The sequence below is a fragment of the Melanostigma gelatinosum genome, assembly GCF_949748355.1.
Source record: "Melanostigma gelatinosum genome assembly, chromosome: 10".
NCBI lineage: Eukaryota > Metazoa > Chordata > Actinopteri > Perciformes > Zoarcidae > Melanostigma > Melanostigma gelatinosum.
The window spans coordinates 24,249,074-24,265,633 of NC_136643.1; the positions used below are offsets into that span (position 1 = coordinate 24,249,074).

A 16,560-nucleotide genomic window follows, 5' to 3' on the forward strand; every position below is an offset into this window, starting at 1 on the left:
TACTTCAAGACTAAATATAGACATGACACAGACTTGTTTTTTAAACCAAAGAAATATATTTGATCACACAGAGGCCATGTCAGTACTGTATTATCTATGCTCTATTATATATTGTATGTTTTATTGTATATTTTCATTAAATATATGGCTCTTTAAAGGGACAGTTCACCCTAAAATCAAAAATACATATATTCCTGTGTGACATGCCTGGTGTTGGAAATATTGGCTGTGGAGAGGTCTGCCTTCTCTCGAATATAGTGGGACTATATGGCACTCGGCTTGTGGCGCACAAAGCGCCAAGAAAAATTAAAAACCATGCAATTCAAGCATATCTCTTTCCAGAAATGATGGCACGGTTCTAAAAGAATGACGTTTGGGGTATTTTTACTGCTGTCAAATGTCAAAACGGGTCAAATTTGACGCGAACTGTATGGAACTTTAAATTAAAGTTGATAACTATTACATTGGCATGTTCAATTGGCATTACGTGTGGCATCGTAAAGGGTTTACGATGCCACACAGGAGCCGAATGTAATCAATGCTAACGTGATAAAAATCATTTTAAGCTCTTAATCAAGCAATAGGAAATGAGGCAATGTCATGTCCACATGCATGCTTACGCGTGTGTTACAACCCAGCTCAAAGGCTGCAACATAAACAGCAGACCAGACACATTCATTTAAAGAATAACCTTAATTAACAAAACAAACATGGAGAGTCAGTAATCAGTAATGTCAGCATGTGTGGACGAGTGGAGCAAACTAAACTAAACAGCAGCCGAGTTTTGTTGTGATTGTTAGAACCCAAAAAGGACTGAACTGGGCTTGCTCATTCTTCTGACCAGGTTTGACAAAATTGCAAGGTCCTGCAAACAACGTGGGAATTAATTGACATTCAAATTTAGGTCTGCGCCCTCAACAAAACAAAAACATGCTGTATGCTTTATCTACCTTTATTATGATAGTGTAGAAGCAATAAAAACACATAAATGTATGGGAACATACATGAGTTTTGTGTTTTTTTTGTGAGACACAATTGTAACTCCATCACAGCCTAATTCCCTCTGCTGCGTCCTTAAGGTACTTGTGCTTAATTTAGGATTAGAGATGTCATGTTTTATTAGCTTTGATGGAGCATGTTTCACCGCAGGTATCCCTGCAGTACTGTGTGTAGTACAGTACAGTGAGTATCCCTGCAGCAGTGTGTGTAGTACAGTACAGTGAGTATCCTTGCAGTACTGTGTGTAGTACAGTGAGTATCCTTGCAGTACTGTGTGTAGTACAGTGAGTATCCTTGCAGTACTGTGTGTAGTACAACCATCCTCTGTCTCCCCTACCTGACAAAGGAAATAATTGATATCTTCTGGGTCCAGGCTACAATGCTAATGACACCAATGACTCTCTCCAGGAAAAGTCGGGGCCCTGTATGCAGCTAGCTGCTTCAATTCCTGTCCTGCAAGTTTATAGAAAAAGAAAGGTGAGGCTGCGAAGAAACAATAGTAAACATGCAAACTTATCAAACTTAGCATACATTCCTCGTCAGCCTGTCCAAATAAATTGGGCAAAGAAAGCTTTAACCACATTAAACTTAGCTTTATTAAATGTCAGGTCTCTGTCAGGAAAAACATTTTTAATCAATGATTTTATTGTTCGGCACAAACTGGACATTTTGTTTTTAACTGAAACTTGGTTAAATCAAGATAACAGTGCAGCTGTTCTTATTGAATCAACACCTCACAACTTCAGTTTCATGAGCGAAACAAGAGCGCATAAGAAAGGAGGTGGAGTTGCTATTTTATTTAATGATTCTCTTCAATGCAAGCAGATGTCCTTTGGTCATTTTAGTTCTTTTGAATATGTGGCTCTGAATTCCACTCAAGCTTTATTCCTAAACATTTACAGACCGCCTAAATACTGTGCAACCTTCTTTGATGAGTTTACTGAACTGCTGTCTGTAATCTGTATTGATTTTGACTGTGTTGTTATTGTTGGTGATTTTAATATCCATGTTGATAATCCCCAGGACAGAGAGTCTATAGAACTATGTGGTGTCCTTGATAACTATGATCTGACTCAGCATGTGACAGGACCCACCCACAACAGGGGGTACACTCTGGACCTAATCATCATCAAAGGTGTAAACATTTCCAAGGTTGCTGTGACTGATGTTGCACTCTCTGATCATGTCTGTTTTCTTTGAGAGTGCAATCTCCTTGCACACAAATGTCCAAACCAAGGTTGTGACAAAGCGTTACATCTCTGAAAACACCAGTGAACTATTTATTCAGAAGTTCTCCTCCACACCAGCCCTCTCTTGTCTCTCAGTCAATGAGCTTGTAGATGGCTTCAATTTTAAAGTTAAAAATAGTGTTGATGCCATTGCACCCACTAAAGTGAAGGTTGTCTTGGGTAAGCAAAGATCTCCTTGGAGAAATGCTACGCTGGTCAAAATAGAGAAACGAGAGTGTCGGAAAGCTGAGCGCAGGTGGCGAAAAACTAATCTCCAGGTTCACTGTGACATCTATAAAGAGAGACTTCGCAAATATAATTTGGAACTTAGAAATGCAAGGCAGTCATTCTTCTCTGACATCATAACCAAAAACAAGAACAATACACGCGCCTTATTTGCTACTGTCGATAGGCTAACAAACCCTCCAGTGTCGGTAGCTGCTGAACTCCAATCCACCTGGGCATGCAATCAATTTGCCACCTTTTTTACTGACAAAATTCAGAAAATTAGACAAGCAGTCAGTGCCTCCACACCAACCACAGGATATGTGTTGTCCCGATCTAACATCCATTCAAATATCATGACACAATTTCATTCAATCGACCGTAGAAGCCTAGAAGACATCATACAACATCTGAAGTCATCCTCCTGCTGCTTGGATATTCTACCAACACACTTTTTCAAAAATATTTCAAACTGCATGACCACTGATCTTTTACAAATTGTAAACACATCCCTTCTCTCAGGTGTCTTCCCACAAGCCATAAAAACTGCAGTTATTAAACCACTCCTAAAGAAAGCTAGTTTAGACTCCGCAACGATGAAAAATTATAGGCCAATATCAAACCTCCCATTTTTAAGTAAAATAATTGAAAAAGCGGTTTTCCAACAGCTGACCGACTTCTTGACCGTAAATAACTGCTTTGATGTTTTCCAGTCAGGCTTTCGACAGCACCACAGCACTGAAGCTGCTCTTGTTAAGGTTTTCAACGACATCCACTTAAACATAGACAATGGCAGAAGTTCAGTCTTAGTGTTACTAGATCTCAGTGCTGCATTCGACACGGTCGACCATGCCATACTCCTAGAAAGACAAAAAATCTGGGTGGGACTCTCTGGCACAGCACTTAACTGGTTTGAATCCTATTTGAAGGGCCGAGAATACTTTGTGTCTGTAGCTGATTACACATCAGAGCTGACTAAAATGACATGTGGTGTTCCCCAAGGTTCAATACTGGGGCCTCTTCTGTTCAACATCTACATGCTTCCACTAGCTCAGATTATGGAAAACAACAAAGTGTGTTATCATAATTATGCAGACGACACACAAATCTACATAACTATGTCACCAGGGGACTATAATCCCATACAAGGGCTGGGTAACTGCATTGAACAAATCAACAACTGGATGTGCCAGAATTTTCTTCAATTAAACAAAGATAAAACAGAAGTAATTGTTTTTGGTACCAAGGACGAACAATTGAAAATCACCGCTCAGATTCAGTCACTGATGTTAAAACCCACAAACCAAGCCAGAAATCTAGGTGTAGTTATGGATTCAGACCTCAACCTGAACAGCCATATCAAGACAATTACAAAATCAGCCTACTATCACCTGAAGAATATATCAAGGATTAGAGGATTTATGTCTCAACAGGATTTGGAAAAACTTGTCCATGCATTTATCTTCAGCAGACTGGACTACTGTAACGGTGTGTTTACAGGTCTCTGTAAAAAGTCCGTCAGAAAGCTGCAGCTGATTCAGAACGCTGCAGCTCGAGTCCTCACTAAGACCAGGAGGGTGGACCACATCACTCCAGTTCTGAGGTCTTTGCACTGGCTTCCTGTCCAACAAAGAATTGACTTTAAAATCCTGCTGTTGGTTTACAAAGCACTGAATGGTTTAGGGCCAAAATACATCTCTGATCTGCTGCTACCTTATGAACCATCCCGACCCCTCAGGTCGTCTGGGACCGGTCTACTTTCTGTTGCCAGAGTCAGAACTAAACATGGAGAAGCAGCGTTCAGTTTTTCTGCTCCACATATCTGGAACAAAGTCCCATAAAGCTGCAGGTCTGCTGAGACCCTCAGCAGATTGAAGACCTTTCTGTTTGCTGCTGCCTTTAATTGAACCACGTTCAAATAATATATTAATCAATTTCCTGCATTTCTGCATTTTACTACTGCATTTTATTTCTTACACAGTTTTTTAATTGTTTTTCAAATCTCCTTTTCTTTTGCCTTGTGTTTTGATGCTTTTAATGGTTTTATGTGAAGCACTTTGAATTACCTTGTTGTTGACATGTGCTATACAAATAAACTTGCCTTGCCTTGCCTTACAGTGAGTATCCTTGCAGCAGTGTGAATATTCCTGCAGTACAGTGAGCATAATTCCTTCTATGGTGAATGTGTGCTCAACCTTACAGGGCCTGTTGATCTAGTTATCAACTTTAACATACCGTTTACTGCCATCATAGTTCTGCACATGAGAGTATTTGTGATGGCCGCAATGTCATGTCCATATGCTTATGCGTGTTTGTTCAAGTTTGGTAAATATCCGTCCACTGTACAGAACTTCAAAGTTTGGTCTCGTTGTTATGGACGTAACACACACACACACACACACACACACACACACACACACACATATTGTTATGAAGACCCACTGGGCTGAACAGCTCTCAGCCTGCAGCCCATTAACTGTCGCTGTGTGTCTCTCTGGTGAAGACAATTCTCACACCTGCTTTCATTAGTGTCACACGCTGACATCAGCGCAATCAGAGGTGTTACTGTGAGACGAAACAAACTCTAAAGCAAGCTCTGACATCAGCACATGATGCAATCATTGCTAAACAGACCAACAATTCAAAGTTAACAGGTTGTTGTTGATCATTTCTTCTCTCATCACTAAACTTTTGTGATGCAACCTCGACACATGAACACATCATATGATCTTCATCTGAAGGATTTCATCACACACATCACAGAAAATACAGTATTATTATAATTCTGAGAAACAAAAAGGACTTTTTCTTTCACTGGTGAATGTACTGTGCTTCACATGAAGAAATCCACTGAACAGCTGAAATATGTGATAACATCACATACAAACAGCAAAGCAATTACTTTATTCATTTGATGACGTTAAACACACTGAATGTGGATTCTTACGAAGCCATAGAGGCCTAAAAACATCCTTGTTGTTAAACCATCCTTTATGTTTGAGCAGCACTCGTAATCTCATAACCATAATGTGACTGACTTATCACTTTTGTAATATGATCATTTGATCACAGCACAACTGTAGGAACAGAGTTTACAGCTTGTTGCAGCTGTTAGGTCACTACGGTCGGTGTGGTTCCACGCTTTCTTGCCCTTATTGGTTAGAGTACCCATTCATCTAACCTAGTGCAAACCTAATCCTGCTGTTGCATCATATCGCTCACACTTTTATTGTGACAAACTTAGTGGGAAACAAATCTTTAGTCTGAGTCGTAGTTCCATGTTGGAGTGACAAGTCATTTCAGACAGCTCCATTTCCTCCCACGACAGAAGTATCAGCTGAAACCTGGCTGCAAAGGCTCCATAGCTGCCGATTGCATGTAAATAAACTTTCACAATAATTATTACAGTTGAAAAAGAGCTCCACACTGTTTATTATATACTTTCACTTGTTATTGAGCTGTCATAATTGAAGCTACTTCGGAACATTTTGGGAGCAGGACCAGATCTCTGCCATGCCCCTTCCGGCATTCCGGTCAATACCCACCTAACCCAGTCCTCCCGCTCCGCTCTCGCTTTCCAGACCACAACGAGAGCCTGTAACACCATTCAATCACTTACGATCTCATTCCACAATCACATTTACTCACCTCGTTCCCACCATGGAGCACATCTTGCTGTCCCCTTCCGACGACGATCTCTTTAGAAGGGACCAGAACGAAGGAGTGCAAAGTATACCAAACTTGTTGGAACACAGACAGTTCTCGTGACAGTGTCGATGTCCCCCTTGAACTCTGTCGCCACTGTCCCATAAAAAATAGACACAGACATGGCCTGAACAGTTTCACAGTTTCAAGATTCCCTAAAACACCATTTTCCTTGATTTGACCCACACTGGTAGATGTAACATCCATCTCAATAGATACGCGTCAAATTTGACCCGAAACAGCCTCAGTGTACAAAAATGTGTAGCACCTGTACAAAAGTATATCATTTTAAAATATTTAAATTTTTGTGTATTTTGGGTCACTTTCGGAAAAGTCATACATTTCATGCTAAAAGACGTTTGGGGTATTTTTACTGCTGTCAAATGTCAAAACGGGTCAAATTTGACCCGAACAGTCTGTAAGGCCATGCAACTTCACATCCTCTACACATGTGTTGGTTCGCCACCTTCAGCTGCAGCCTTTGCAGTTTTAACAGATACAAATGCACAAATGTTTGCTATGGGTGCCGAATTAAAGTAGGACACACTGTCGTGCAGTATTCCTGCAGTACAGTGAGCACAGTTCCTTCTATGGTGAATGTGTGCTCAACCTTACAGGGCCTGTTGATCTAGTTATCAACTTTAACATACCGTTTACTGTCATCATAGACATGAGAGTATTTGTGATGGCCGTGATCCCACAACGGGGCTGAATATAATCAATGCTCACATGATAATAATCATTTTAAGCTTTTAATCAAGGAATACTAAATGAGATATCATGTCCATGTGTGTGTTTGTTCAAGTTTGGTAAATATCCGTCCACTGTACAGAACTTCAAAGTTTGGTCTCGTTGTTATGGACGTAACACACACACACACACACACACACACCCTCACACACACACACACACACACACACACCCTCACACACACACACACACACACACACATATTGTTATGAAGACCCACTGGGCTGAACAGCTCTCAGCCTGCAGCCTATTAACTGTCGCTGTGTGTCTCTCTGGTGAAGACAATTCTCACACCTGCTTTCATTAGTGTCACACGCTGACATCAGCGCAATCAGAGGTGTTACTGTGAGACGAAACAAACTCTAAAGCAAGCTCTGACATCAGCACATGATGCAATCATTGCTAAACAGACCAACAATTCAAAGTTAACAGGTTGTTGTTGATAATTTCTTCTCTCATCACTAAACTTTTGTGATGCAACCTCGACACATGAACACATCATATGATCTTCATCTGAAGGATTTCATCACACACATCACAGAAAATACAGTATTATTATAATTCTGAGAAACAAAAAGGACTTCTTGGGGTCCACAGAAAGGACAAAACATAATACATATAAAACATGAGGTAAAACATACAGTTTAAACAGTACAGTCAGTTACGAAGTACTGACAGAGACCAAGATTTATAGAATCAGAACTAACCATATACATTATGCATCCATAACTTCTTCAGAGAAGGATCAGGAGTCTACAAAGCCAATGTAGTGTAGAGTGGTCTGAGCCTTAATTGTTTTTTAAATGACAGTTTGTTACCTATAAGTTATATGAGGAGGTAGTGAGTTCCAAGGTATTCTATAGATGACTGTGCGTTTAAGGAGGTTTGTTCTTGGAGGTTGACGGTATCAAGTGACCTGAGCTAGCGTTCCTTGTGTGATGGTTATGTCTGCTGCATGTGTTTTTTTACTCGGCTGAAGAAATATTCAGGTGTCTAATTAAATACTACAATTCTGAAAAACATGAGAAGGCTATAGGGGAGTTCAATTTCCACTGAGAACCATGACGGGCGAGAGTGCATATATCTGGCAGCTCCGTTTTGAACTAGTTTATTTATGTCTCTCTTTGCTTCCGCTGACCGTACGACTGGACGGCATTGCAGGTGATAAAAGACCACGGTTTGTAATACCTGACAGATTTTAGCAATCGTACAAATAATAGAGCTCGGTCGATAATTATTCACATCAGATAAATCTCCACCTTTGAACAGGGGGTGACGCTGACACTTTTCCAATTGAACAGCAGATGGAGACAAATTCAATACATCTGCAAGAGGATAGAATAATACATGAGCGGCAAGTTGAACAACTTCTAACTTTGAACTTCGACACATCATGGTGAATATCAGTAGGCAAGATTTTTACAAAGGAAAATGTACAATTAGAGGGAAAGTTTGAAGAGGCAGCCGTTCCATAGGAATTAAAGTATATTGGAAAGCACAAATAGAGGATAGATATTCATTAAAGGTATGGGAAATCATCAGAAATAATGTAATTCAGTGTGTAATTCAGTGTGGCACAAGGCAGTAAAACTGCCTTGTGCCACAAAGCACACTTTATATTATCCACCGGGCTGAATAATAATCAGCTTTATCCAAAAGTTTGGCGCGGCTCTCCTCACACAGCGTTGCCAACACGGGCGTGAAAAATACATCAAAACGTGCGGCCTGATCGGGAATAGTGTGCTATCTATTTTTCGGAGAGATTCGCCAAGCGGTTTTCCCGTAAATCCCAAAAAACGGAGCCCCATTCACTTGAATGGGGTTTCGGCGTGAAGAGAGCTAAAAAAACACTTACGGTAACTTTGGGCCCATATTGACGAGCCGTACTTTAACGTAGAAACATGATTCAAAGTTTAAAACGTAGACAAAACGCTGCACTTTATTGAGCCAAAGGGACATTTTGATGGCGAGCACAGTTTTCATGAAGTCACAGATTAAGTTTCAGGAAAATGTTGGGTCTGTTTCAGATTTTATAATGGGTGTGTATTGCGCAGCTGGTGAAGAGCTGGAGTGAGAGCATAACTGTCAGAGTGGAGCAGAGCAGGAAAATCTTCTGTGATTTTTACAAACAAATTGCTCCAGCTCCCACAATTTTTACTCTTTATACACCATTTTTCCCCAAAAGCTTGGAAATGTTGTGCTGGTCGCAGTAAAGTATCTATGGAATCCAACGGACTTACACATTTGGCTCAAAGAGCATGGCAACCAGTTCTCACGCTGTCTCTCTCTCTCCACACACACACATGGCTTGGAAGCATGGACCTCCTGTCTGTCTGTCTGTCTGTCTCTCTCTCTCTATCATACAGGTCTTAGATATCTTTAGAGAACCCCCCCCCCCCCCCCTCCCATTTCAAAATAAAAGCTCCAGAGAGTGAATTCTAACTGGAATGCTCGTGATGAAGCCTGTCATTGAATGACCTCTGTGTTTGTGTGTCAAATATTATGAATATGTCTCCTCTCCCCCACCCAGTCCCACCCTTTCAAAATAAAAGCTACATAGAGTAACTGTATCTTAACATGAAGCTCAGAATGAGGCTCTACAGAAATGACGTGAGCGTTAGCTCCCATCATTTCCAAAGGCTTCTCAAACAAAGATGAACATGTCCAGTACAGAAATGACGGGAGCCATTTGTGGACTGTCCATCACGAATACAAGATTCAATCCAAGAGTATGAATCTAAAATGCAGAAAAGAGAAAAGCGACATATCAATCGAACCTCAACGATACTACCGGCGTGTGTAGCTATATATTGCGACTTCTTCGGGCAGTAGAAGCCACACCGTCAACATTTCTTTAGGAATTTTCTAGTTATTAATTGGTATCTGGTTTATAACGCTTTTTTTGTTTTATTGAGAATACTGTTTATTTGATTCCAAATCTGTCCAGGGTTATGAAAAATCCTGAGATAGTCGTCAATGGTAGTCCGATTTTGCATTCTTTGTTTTGGTCTCGCATAAGTTCCTCAAATATCTGTGGGCTTCAAGCGAAATTTGGTCCAGGCTTTATCCCTTTTGTTTGAAAAGGCTGATATGATATGAGTTGATCCAGGGAAGTTTAATTGATTTCAGTCTGCGAGCTACACCCAGGCAGCAGTCCAACACGACCCCATGGTTGAGAAAGTCATTCAACCCGGCAGCAACACAGGACGACTTTCAAGCCCCCACATCCTCACACGGATGCAAGAAAAACGAGTGGACTTTAAAGGGGGAAGTTGGACCATCAGTTCCTATTCTTTGTCCAACCGGTTCCTGTTCTCACAACCACAGACATCATTTTGGGAACCAATTGTAACCACATCATTAAGTGATCAAATTACTGTGTGGAATGTGTCGATTGTAGAACCACAGAGAATGCTCAGCGGACTCTGCATCCCCGCCGCTCTACAGAGCATTTTAGTGTCTCTCACCTCGTTGTTTTGGTTGGTAAAAATCTGTAATATGTGTGCAATGTACAAATTGTACACATTTTGGGGATAAATAAAGTACATATCTATCTATCTATATATATATCAATGTTCAGGTTGTTATGGATTTCTGCCTCCAGGGCCAAGAACCTGATAAATATTGCTTGATGAATTAACTCAGAAACCGATGTCAACATTGAGGGACGAGGGACATCGCTCCCCAGCTGCATGAAAACACCAGCTGTAGCGTGCAGAAGAGGGGGAGTGATAAAAGAGCAGTGCATCCAGAGAGCTCTGGTCAGAAGGCTGCCCCGCTTCAGCGGCTTCTCTTTTCGAACGATGGAGACCGTGCCAGGAGCTGATCTCTGCTTCCCACAGCTAAACTCCTCCTGCAGGACGCCCACACACCCACACACCGAGACCATGCTGATTTATGCTCTGCTTTCATCCATTTCTCTGATCACTGTCGCTCTTAACCTGCTGGTCATCATCTCCATCTCCCACTTCAGGTTCATCGAATCATCTAAAATGCTACGATTTATACAAACACCTTGACCAACATGAGGAAATTGTTTTTGATCTGGAATATGAAAGTTAACACACTGAGACACGAGAGCTATGTTGTGGTTGTTTAATAACAATGATTTACAGTGTGTGATGATAAATAATGTTTGTTTTTCCATTCAGACACATTACTACAATACACAGAACTGTATGGGATTTATTTGTAATGGCTATATGAATACAGTATGTGTAGTGATGACATTCTTCCTCTCCAGGCAGCTCCACAGCCCCACCAACCTCCTCATCCTCTCTCTGGCCGTCTCAGACCTCCTTGTGGGCCTCCTGCTGATGCCGGTTGAAATCATCTACATAGAGGCCTGCTGGTTTCTCGGTGACATTATGTGCACGCTGTATTATCTTGTAGACTACATCATTACATCTGCATCAGTAGCCACTATGGTGCTCATATCAGTTGACCGCTATATAGCTATTTGCGAGCCGCTGCATTACACCACCAAAGTCACCAAGGCAAGAGCACAGAACTGTGTTTGGTTGTGTTGGATGTGGTGTGTTATCTTTCGGATTATCCTTTTACATGATCACCTGGAAAGACCAGGCAGGTCTAACTCCTGTTTTGGGGAGTGTGTGGTTGTCATTAATTATACTGCAGGAGTAGTTGACCTTGTTTTCACTTTTATTATACCCATTCTTGTCATTATAATTCTGTATCTGAGAGTGTTTGTGGCGGCTGTGTCTCAGGCTCGAGCCATGCGGTCTCATGTTGCAGCTGCAACAACCCAACGATCAGGAGCCGTAACTGTGAAAAAGAGAGAGATGAAAGCAGCTAGAACTCTTGGTTTTGTTATAGTTGTCTTTTTGTTTTGTTTCTGCCCCTACTATTACCCCACGCTGGCAGGCGAAGACACTTCAATCGATGCTTCGTCAGCTGCATTTGAGATCTGGCTGGCACATTTTAACTCCTGTTTGAACCCTGTCATCTATGCCTTTTTCTACCCCTGGTTCAGAAAATCCATTCAGCACATCCTGACACTTCAGATTCTGAAGCCTGGCTCCTGTGATGCAAACATACTATAGTATAGTTTCAACGTTGACTCTAAACTGAGACGTTCTTTATGAAAGGGGATAGATTGTGTTGTTCTTGTGCAAATACATCGAGGTGAAGATCAAGTGAAAACCTGTTGTCTTTTAATTGTATTATAATCTTAATTAATCTTGGTCTCTATTAAAATTTCTGCTATCAATATTTGTCCCTGACCTATTTATATGCCAACTGACATATATGTGATTCAAATACTTCGCCATGAACACAATGACAGTTACTTTAACTGATGTGAAATGTAAGATCAGTTGTATTATCGTGATCGTGATTGATATTGGGAGGCCTGTGTGGTGATTTGCTTTTTTGGTGTTCAGGCTGTTGGGGCTAAAGAAGGAAACAAGGTGCTCATATCAGTTGACCGCTCCGTCGCTTTTTGTGATCGTGTGTTCATCAAAGCCACTCTGAAAACAGCCGGTCTCTGCATTTCTCTGTGTTGGATATGTTCTGCTTTTCACTGCAGTTAGGGATCTTTTGATAACAAACAGAACAAATATCATTGCTATTATGGAGAGTGTGTAGTTGTAATTAATTATGTTGAAAGATATCTTGCCCTTGTTGGGACCTTATTTGGCCCTATAAGGGCCTATATCGTCATCATGTCCCAGGCTTTCTCATGTTGTAGCTATCACACTCCTGCAATCAGTTAAAGTAACAGATAAAAACATCTGACATATGGAAGAGAATGTCAGTGATGGGGAGACAAAACATTGTTCTCTGAAGGAGAAATCTATTTCCTTGTTGTTGTCAATACATAAATTAAAGCGACTTAAAGTCACAACACTTAAATGAAATATGGGGAAAACGACTATGTTCATAGAATACAACATTGTGCCTGCACTGGAAGTGTGAATGTGTCGTGTTGTGTCTATTAACATCTAATGCTTGTGACACATTTACATACTGCCCAGTTTCCTATGGGCTTATTGTTGTGTAGCACATTATGACAAATCATATTATCAAAAAAATAGACATTATATTACAGAGTTGGGTGAATGCATGTAATTCAATTTACTTCAAGATCAAACAAACAAAGAATCATCTGGTTTAATGATTGTTTGTGAAGAATACACATATTTTTAATAGTGCTGGGCAAGGTAACACGTTAATTTCGCGTTAACGCATTCATTAATTAACGCGACAATTATTTTATCGCGCGTTAACGCATTTTTAAAAATTTATTTTAATTTTTTCTTTTTTTTCTTTTTTCTTGAAAGACAAGAGACAATACATATACATAACAACAAGAGGATGACAAGAACAGTGGGATGAAAGCCAGGAAACATCCGATAGTCAGCTGCGGTAAAGCCAGCAGACACTCAGATCTCCGTGGTCAACTCAGCCGACACTTACGTGTTAGTGCACCTATATGCTGACATTCACGGTAAACGCATTTAAACGGCACAGATCGGGAGCGAGCGAAGGACTTTGAAAGTTAGCGGACAGATTAACGTGAGACAACATCCGGTTTCTTCAGACGAACATCCGGTTTTCAGAATAAGATGCCAACAAAGTATGAATTATATTCACATTAAGTATAAAACATGCGACCTGCATCTCGTGAACCAAATGTTATTGCCCTTTTGTTCATATAGCAGTAATTTTAAAATAAAAGTGTGCAATACACTACTTTTGAATTCATTATTGAACTTTGCCATAACAATGCGATGAATCGCGATTAATCGCAAAAAATCCATGCGATTAATCGCGATTAAATATTTTAATCGTTGCCCAGTACTAATTTTTAATACTGATAACTTAACTTCTGTGCAAATTGGCATCAGAGCTTTTGATACTTTTCGCCACAGAAAATGATCTTATAACCTGTCAATCATCATTAGGTAATAATCATTTCAATAAAGGAGATAATAACATAATCATCACTTTATTGTCATTGCAGTGTATCGCATTTTCAATTTTGCATTATTTATTTGTTTATCACTTTGCTTGATTTCTCTCTGTTTCCAAGAGGATTTAAAGATGCAAATGATTCACTTAAATAATAAGTAAAATATAAAGTACCAGTCTTGCTGAAGCAACTTCAACAACATAAAGAGAAAAAAAATGTAAACTATCATACATGTTAGTTAACATACTCAGAATAAATGATTAAATGATGATGAATGGTTGTTGAATTCAGTCACCTGATGACATTTGTAAAAAAAAAAAAGAAATAGTCAGGTGAAAAAAGACTTGCTGGATAAATCTGCTCTTTATTTACCAGTTACAACACCTTGACAAAGGTTCTGAGCTGAAACATATCACGAAGAGCCGACTCTTGAAACTCTTTTTCATATGTTGTCCTTTGTTCCATCAGCACTTAGTTGGCTGTTGAAGTAGCAACAACAAACTTTTCCATCATATTATTCACTCTACATCCATATCTACATTATGTTGGCATCACAGGAGTCACGCTGCAGTATCTGAAGTGTGACAATGAGTTTAATAGATCTCCTAAACCAGGGGTAGAAAAAAGCATATACCATTGGATTTAGACAGGAGTTACAATAAAGTAGCCAGACCCCAAAAATTGAAAACGCCACACTGGTTGACATCTCCTGGCTCGCAAAAGACGGATAAAAGTAAGGACAGAAACATATTAGAAACACAACCACAACAACGCCAAGAGTCCTGGCTGCTTTTCTCTCCGATTTCTTAGCGGTAACTGTAACAGAACCCCGGAGTGTAACAGCTGCGATATGAGACCTCATGGCTCGAGCCTGAGACACAGCCACCACAAACACTCTCATATACAGAACTATGATGACAGAAATGGGGCCTACAAAGGTCATCGACACATCAACAGCTCCTGTTATGAAGTCGATTACAACCACACACTCTCCATAGCAGGAATTATATCTATCTGGTTGTGTCAGGAAGTCTATTAGTATCAAAACATTATAGAAAACAGAAGAAATCCAACACAGGCAAATGCAGATTTTAACTCTTTTCTGAGTCACTTTGGTGGGGTAACACAAAGGGTCGCAAATGGCCACATATCGGTCAACCGATATGAGCACCATGTTTCCTACTGAGGCAGATGTAAGGATGAAAGAGGCGTAGTAAAACAGTCCACATATCATGTTCCCCAAAAACCAGCAGCCCCCTAAAAGGAGGATTTGAAACGGCATCAGCAGGAGGCCGACGAGGAAGTCTGAGACAGCCAGGGAGAGGAGGAGGAGGTTGGTGGGGCTGTGGAGCTGCCTGGAGAGGAAGAATAACATCACGGAACATGTTATTATCTGCAGCAAATGTAGACGTCATGAGAACATTATAATCTGTAAAAGTATGAATGGTCAAATAAGCAAAGATTGAAAGCGCTTATGGCTCCTTGTGTCTTAACTTGGAAACATAAAGTTTTCTATAAATTGTACATTTCTAGGTTAGAGAGCATGCAGCAGCTTAGATTCCAACATTAATATCCTTAATGCATTCACACAGTTATAGTTGTAAGAGTACTATTAGACGTATACTTTTTGCTCAATCCAACACATTTAAACATCTCATCTCAAAAAGTTATTTTCATAAACTGCGTTAATATCTCTATTGTCCCAACTCTTGTAAAATGAAGTGCTTGATATTGAGGTGAACAATATTCTACGATATGTTTGTAAGTTTTTCTTTATGCCTGAAGTGGGAGATAGAGATGATGACCAGCAGGTTGAGAGCCACAGTCAGCAGAGACATGCAAGACAGAAGGACGTAAAGGAATATGGTCTCAGCACGATGCTGCATTGCCTTCTTGCAGGAGGTGTTGAGTCGTTGTGGAAAGCAAAGTTCAGCTCCTTCCAGTGTCTCCATCATCAGAGAGAAAAGTAGGCGAGAGGCTGCTGAGCTCTGGCAGCTTTCTGACCCAAGTTCTCAGTCATGAAGCCGATAGTATCTCACTCCTCCCACTATTCCCATGACTGGAAAAAAACAAGAGTGATTGAGCCCCTTAGCAATGGCTTGCCTGCAGAATTACTAGCATCATCAGCGCTAGTCCGTGCAATGGCAGTTACTGTTTACATCCCCGTTGACAATGTAGGGACCCAGGGTGTTGTTGGGATCTAAAGGAGCGTGTTTGGGTTATCAGCATTTAAGAAACTGAATTCTTGACATCAATAGAATTATTGATGTATGTAACAATTATTAATGATTATTAATATAAACGGGGCACCACCCTGCGAACAGGGACCAATAACCAAACGATAAAACTAAGTCTCATAATTAGTAGTCACTCATAATGTCAATAGTCTGCGTATGACTACACATTCAGTGACAGTGAAGGTTTAAGTTCGAGCACAGGCTACTACATACAGTCTTATCAAATACATATGCACAAGTAATCACAGACGACTGCTCCTGAAAGTATAACAGAGTTTATTGAATCAAAATAATAAATGATCAAATCAATTAATATTGCAACCAACAAACGTTATCATACAATTTTATATGCCTAAACTAAAGAATGAATAAAGTGGATGAGGGTGTATGTCTGTGTGTGTATGTGTATGTGTGTGTGTGGGTCTGTGGGTGAACAGGAAGGAGTCTTACAGCTACGCTAAAGACTACAAAGATGGCGGCG

General features: G+C 40.3%; 2 protein-coding genes across 2 annotated transcripts; one reads left to right on the plus strand and one right to left on the minus strand.

The window, feature by feature from the left end:
* Positions 1-10,711: 10,711 nt before the first annotated feature.
* LOC306783555 (trace amine-associated receptor 13c-like) lies at positions 10,712-11,971 on the plus strand (the record flags this gene model as incomplete). The annotated part of the gene is made up of 2 exons (XM_079277263.1): positions 10,712-10,881; positions 11,152-11,971. 2 exons carry the CDS (start codon positions 10,712-10,714, stop codon positions 11,969-11,971), a joined length of 990 nt encoding a protein of 329 aa, XP_079133389.1.
* A 2,406-nt stretch (positions 11,972-14,377) lies between these two features.
* Positions 14,378-15,797, minus strand: LOC306783556 (trace amine-associated receptor 13c-like; the record flags this gene model as incomplete). The annotated part of the gene is made up of 2 exons (XM_079277264.1): positions 14,378-15,197; positions 15,622-15,797. The coding sequence occupies 2 exons, from the start codon at positions 15,795-15,797 to the stop codon at positions 14,378-14,380; spliced, it is 996 nt and encodes a 331-aa protein (XP_079133390.1).
* Between the last annotated feature and the right edge of the window lie 763 nt (positions 15,798-16,560).